Raw genomic sequence first — 6,529 nt, 5'->3', positions numbered from 1 at the left:
AGCAAGCAGTGCGCATCATCGCACTCCCTTATGCTCTCATCTTTCCAATCCTGTCCGTGCCTGCCTCATCCTTCCTTTTTTCTTCCAGCTCTAGCAGCCAAATGGTTTGTACCAACAGGAGGTTCCCACCTGCAGCAGCACTGCGGCAGGCAGTACAAACCAGGAGGGGGGCAGTACCGGAGTCACTCCCGGACAACCTGGAGAGCTGCTGCTTGGGACTCCCAGCCAGGGGGATTTTCTCATTTATCCTTAGGGCATTCAACTGTTTCTGAGCCACTTGGTGGGAAAGGGAATCTCTTTCTTGAGCTGCAGTTTTAGCTGAACGCGATTGCCTGGATACTAGTGGTGTGGCCAAAGAGGACAGCCAGGAAACGGTATTGTTAGGTCTCCTGCAAAACAAGCATCAGAAGAAAGAAGCATTTTATACTGTTTGCTGTGCCAGAGGGTATGCGTTTTTCAATTTTTGAGTTGATAGATCCAACCATGATCTATTAAAGTCAGGGTTGCTCGCAGCATGGAGGCAAACGAGAGTATCAGCAACTCAGATGGCACAGTAAGCAGCAGATTTCATTTTCAGAGTAATATGATAATTCACAAATTCCTTGGACGGGTGGATGCGCTCCCTTGTGTCCAAGGAGGGGACACAAGAGACACTTGCAGAAATGGAAGCTGTGTGCTGATGTCTGCACCACCCTTGGGTTCAACACCCCCTGCCGACCGTTACACGAGTTGCCCGAAGAGAAGAGGTTGGGTTCGCTGGCAACTTCGAGCCTTCTCATCATGTTAGTTGGTTTCTCAGAAGCAGGTTGTTCTGGGGAGTAAGCTGGGACAAAGATCTAAGACAGTCTGTGGTCCTCAACTTTGTAGATAAGCTGCTGCTAAGCAGCACAAATCAGCAGCACTGCCTGTACAGCAAAGTGAGGTGACAGAGTAATTGGCAGCCTTCTCTTCCTCGGTACTACCCGAGCACGTTTGGGTACCACATTCCTATCAGACACTTCAGCTGTCATCTGCACATTTCTAAGCTTCTTCCCTACTCCTGGCAACTCCTGTTGTCCTTCCATCTATTTTAGCAGATGGAAGAAAGAGCTCGATTTCCTGTTACTGCATGACTAGCACACACAACGTTTGCACGGCAGTCAAAAAAAGCATGTTTAAACTGGGTTTTAGCCCAAATCCGGAAGCCATCGGAACATAGCACAGGCTTACCTGTTCTGAAAGAGCTCAGGTCAAAGTCCTGGGTCTGTTGCACCAGGTCATCCTCTTTCTCCCAAGAGATCTAGCTATCTTAAAGAAGTTTAAATCAAGAGCCACTATCCTGACTTCAAATACAAGACCAACCTTACCTTAAGTCAAATACTCTCAGCTTTGTCTTAAGTGACAGATTCCAACCAAAACGATAGCTTGCCAAAACCTTCCGCGATCCCACCCCTATACCCAGAGGCAGAACATCACACTTATTTCATCGTTCTCAGTGATAAAGGACCGCACTTGCACACAGGTACTTTTTTTTTTTCTTTTTTTTATTGCTGTTAATTCAAGGAAAAAGGTTGCATAAAATCCAATCTCTTCTAGAAATATAAGTGACCTTTCCAGTACATTTCAAATATCAAAGTATATGGTAAACATACAAATAAAGAGAAGGTAACATACCTCCTATTTACAGTACAGTATTTTAAATCATAAAATAAGTTCCATAAAGTACAACTGGCAGGTAATTCACAATACAAGTCCATTGGTGGTTTAACACCCTCACTTCAACTCAAACGCAGTTCATTCATTTCAAGTGGTCCAAAAATACCCAGATCAAATAAAAATTTTAATCAAAATAATTTTCATTTACTACTTAAACTTTTTTTTTTTTTTTTAAATTAAAGCTTTCATCTACCTCCCTCCCCATTCCCCCCCTCCAAGAAAAAAGTTTCAAAATGTACACTGGTGCTATAAATATAAATGCTACCTATGAAGAAATGTAGTAATCAAGCTTTTTTTCTTCAAGTTTTTTGTTTGTTTAGCAATTTATTAGACGGCTGAACCAAAGACTGATTTTATTTCATCCCTCTACCGGACACCAGGTCTGATTTTAAAAAAAAAAACATTTCTGCCATGAACTGTGAGGAATGCCAAACCCTATGGATATACAGTGGTAGTTGTTAATCGGCGTTGAATGCAGCAGTCAAAAAATACAACTCATCTTCCAGATAACCTCAGTGCACTTTAGGAAATCAAATATTACCTGGAAGCAATTTAGTACATATATTGGCTTTTAAAAATAAAATAAAAAATACAGCAGCATTAAACTTACTTACTCATGATACTGACATGATTAATACCATCTTAACACTCATTTCAGTCTTTCACATTATACCGTAATTACGCATAGTGGTAAATTGTTATAAAATAGTGACTTTGCTATTTGGTAGACAGGTTCTAATACTAATACCTGACTATTTTGTAGAAAACCATAGCTTTTGTTCAGTTTGAAATAAAACATTTACATTCTAAGTACAATGCAACACTGTAATAGTTTAGGAAAAAAATATTCAGTCAAGTAATGTTCATTCTGTGTTGACACGATGTAGAATAGCTTTAAAAAAGGAAAAAATGCTGTCAACTTTCATTACAAATGCAAACACACTGATTACAACATTCATACCATTTTTTTCACCTTTGTTGCTGAACATACAGGCTAAAAAGCTACAATGGGAGAAAAATCTGTCAATTTAAGCTCGTTCATTTTTCTAAATCTGTTCCAGTCCACACAGTTTCAGCCTCTTCCTGCTCTGTGTATTCTCATTTATTTGGGACTCTCAAGAGCTGTGTGTATGTATTATCATCAGATACAGTACACATGTATAGTATTGTGTGTTCCTTTGGACTCTCCTAATAGGACGTTTGAGCATCTCCCCTCAATTCATGAGCATTAATTTAAGGTACGGGCAGGGTCTGTATGAACTGCTAAACACTCATGCAAGTCCAACGAAGCCACGTGGACAAACAGGGAAAGAAAATAAAACAGCAGCATAAGGAGAACAGGGAGGGAGGGAAGAAGGTTGTGGTAGGGAACATGACCAAGTTTCTTCTTTCACCATATGGCTGCTCCACCAGTGATGTCAGAGGTCAGAGGACTTTTTTAAAAAAAAAAAAAAAAAAATGCAGTAAACATTGCACATGTCTCAAGTCTTCAGTGCAAAAGCATGGTTCGAATGCTCTTTTTGATTGTTTGGCTGTGTGTTTGAATTACATGCATTACGCAAGCCTTTTGTAGAACCAGGAGGAGACCAGGGACTCAGCTTTCTTCTTTTGTACGGAACAGAGGTGCAAAAGCAATGAAAAACTCCAAAAGAATATAGAACCGGGAATGTCCCAAAACACCAGACCAACCCCCGCCCCTCCCACACACACCTTCCCCCAATTTCCCAAGCTTCAGTTTAAGTAGGCAATGTTTACTTGTTTCAGTCTGCAGAATCCAAGGTATCATTGGAAGGGGGAGGGGGAGGTGCGTATCTCAGTCTGTAAGTGCCTAAAACAGGAAAGAGAACTACTAAGTCACTGCTGACAATTAAAATGGATTACAAAACCACTACAAGGTATCAAAATGGACATGCTCTTCAAAAGGCACTATCATCCTCCAGTCCTTTTTAAAGTAGGTCCTAAGATTTTATACTATTTTCTTTCATCCGCTTGCCAAAACTGTTAAGTTTAAAAGAAGATATAGACCGTAGGACTTTACCTTTACTGGGAAAATGCAAAGAAAAGACGACCCCCATCAAGGTTCGTCTTTCCTGTTCCAGTCCAACCAAACGAGTCAAGTCAGAATGGGCACAGGCGAAGATTCAAAAATAGTTTATGCTCTATGCAAACACTGCATTTTCCCCATTCTTCTGGATGGAGAGAGAAATGGCATATAAGACTGAAGCCATTCCTTTGATTTTTAGTTCCAATTGGTTTCTGCCTTTTTGCTGTAACTTGTCTGAAAAGTTAAAGCACGTTTCATTTATGTATTGCATGACGGAGCACAGAAGGATGGCTGATTGTGCAAAGGTAAGCTTTAGAAAAGTTAAATTATCAAATGGCCAGTCTGTTGGGTTTTTTTTTAAATTCTCGTAAGTTTTAAGAATCCAAGTTCACATCACAGACAGTAATCGATACCTTTTGCTTTTTGCCAACGAATTCTCTCCAAAAAACCACTGAACAGGAATGGAAAAATTGAAACAACATGCAAGTCTCAACATAATGCCAAAAACAAACCAGTGAAAAAAGAATGACAATTTAGGACTGATATACTTTGACTGCCCAGCTCCGAATCACACCCATTTTCAACTTCACACTGTGAACCCCGTTCCCTTGCACTGTTCTACAAAATTTTCAGGCAGAGATAAGATACTTTGCAGTTTTAGAGCAGGTCACTAGTGCACAACCATTTACACAAAACATACACACGCACGCACACCTTTCTGCAAGACCAGAAACAGCACATTCAGAAAGGTAAAGAGAAACTGCTAAACTCAAAAGCAAGTCCGCTGGGAGTTATCATGATTACCTTGTTGACTGGCCTCCATGGATGACTGCTTACAGTCCTGCGCATAGTGTCCACTTACACCACAATTGTAACATGAAACGTTCCCATTCTTCTTGGGTCCCGACCCATTTGTGTTGGCAACTACGTTAGGTGCTGGATATACAGGATAGAACCTCCCAAATCCTGCCATCTGCTGCATACCATAGTTGGCTTGGCTCCCCATCACTGGGTCATGCATAAGCCCGTTTGCATATGGAGACTGATGCAGGAAGAAAGGAAGTTGCGTTCCATTGCTTTGATGTGCTTGATTGAGGTAGCTGCCATTGCAAAGTGATGGCAGAGGGAAGTAAGATGGAACTCTGTAGACTTGTCCATGAAGTGGGTTATGATAAAAATAGCTATTAATCTGAAGGCTTCCATTGGTCCCACAGCTACACCTACGTCCGCAAGAACCGCAAGGACCAGATCCCAACTGCTGCGGAGGTAACATTGTCCCGTTAGTGTTATTATTTCCAACAGCGTTTATGTAGGATGTGCTGTCACTCTGTGCAGTGCTGTGTGTTAAAGCAGGGCTTGGGCTAGGGGCAGGGCCTGGCGTATGGGTAGGTATTGCAGGAGGAACAGTGGACTGGACCTGACCAACACCTAAACCAGCTGACTGAGGTGGTGAGGAAGTTGCTACAGTGTTTAGCACGTTTGTATTCTGGTTGGGCAACACACTGGTAGCATGAGGACTGCCTGGCAAAGCGTATGAAGCTGGTGGAGGTGGCGGTGCTGCTGTAGAGAGACCAGCTGCTGGAAGAACTACCTTTAGATTGGTAGGCTGAGGGATTGCTCCTGGGTTTCCCTCAATGTGAGGCACCATTTGATTCAGTCCTACCACCTGGGATGCAGGTTTTGTGATGGGATCTGTAGTAGGAACTGGGGATCCTGGGAAACTACCTGGATTGTGGACTGGGATAAAGGCAGTATTTGGTGATCCGATACTTAAGTTTCCTGTCGGCTGCTGCTGTCCATTAACTGTGCAACTTTCCGATGATCCCTGTGGAGAGGGCATTTTCAATCTATGTATTGCCAAATGCAAAGCAGGGCTACCAGGCTGGACAGAATGCGGAAGGAATGTGGATGGGACTGGCAAAGGGGAAGCCATCAGCTCGAGGCGTTTCTCAGGTTCACCAGAGGTCACTGGGCCCATTCCACCAGGAGGGGAATTTGCAGACTCTCTCACTGGCGAGACAGCAACAGGCGTGGTAACAAGCATTCCCACCGCTTTACCATCTGCAGATATGGGTGGCGGGACAACTGCTTCAGGCTTTTGGGCAGCGCTGTGCATCACACAGTGTAAGGCAGGCATGAAGGAAATATGTTGAAACTTTGCATTCAAAGGATCTTCTGAAAGGCTTCCATTTTCATTATTCACTGAAGAGATCTGAGCAGATGATTTGTTCATATTTGATGAACTGACACCACTGTAGCCTGTAAACCTGGTTGTATTTTGATTCCCAGAGTCCTCAGAATTGCTGTCTGTGTCTGTGGAGACAAAAGCATTTGTCAGTCAGAAGCACAAATCTGAAACAATATAAAGGCATGCCCTGCACTCATTTACCCATATAAAACTTCCTAAGTTTGATGACACAAATGATAGTTATGTCTTCCCGAACCAGAATAACTTTGAGATTATTTCAATTCATCCAAATCAAACTAGGTCAATCTCCATCATTTGCTCATATCAAACTGCCCAACTAGCTACTGTGTCTTTGACTTGTGAAGAGTAGGACACAGATTGAATTAGGAATTTGCACCTACTTAGACATTAACACAGCTTACTTAAATTTGGAAGGAGTGGCAAATTAAACTGTCAATACAAAAATAAGGACCTCTCAGACATGCCACACATAATTCCATAAAAACCCAGTCCCTTTCATGCCCAAGTTTTTCCCATTACTGTACTGCTGAAATTTCTCAAGAGATCTATGCCACTGAGGTCAGAAAATTACTACATGTGTC

At 42.2% G+C, this 6,529-nt stretch overlaps 1 protein-coding gene across 4 annotated transcripts in view; it reads right to left on the bottom strand.

Moving 5' to 3' along the window:
* Positions 1-3,139: 3,139 nt before the first annotated feature.
* Positions 3,140-6,529, bottom strand: part of ZCCHC2 (zinc finger CCHC-type containing 2) — a 45,823-nt gene continuing 42,433 nt past the window's right edge. For all 4 annotated transcript variants that reach the window (XM_075744887.1, XM_075744890.1, XM_075744886.1 and 1 more), the window contains 2 exons: positions 4,544-6,052; positions 3,140-3,523 (listed from right to left, as the gene is read on the bottom strand). In XM_075744887.1, the coding sequence (XP_075601002.1) occupies positions 3,456-3,523; positions 4,544-6,052 (1,577 nt within the window). In that variant the 3' untranslated portion in view covers positions 3,140-3,455. The remainder of the gene's footprint in view (positions 3,524-4,543; positions 6,053-6,529) is intronic.

Source organism: Balearica regulorum, chromosome 2 (genome assembly GCF_011004875.1).
Source record: "Balearica regulorum gibbericeps isolate bBalReg1 chromosome 2, bBalReg1.pri, whole genome shotgun sequence".
Classification (NCBI taxonomy): Eukaryota; Metazoa; Chordata; class Aves; order Gruiformes; family Gruidae; genus Balearica; species Balearica regulorum.
This window is presented reverse-complemented; position numbering and strand designations above follow the sequence as displayed.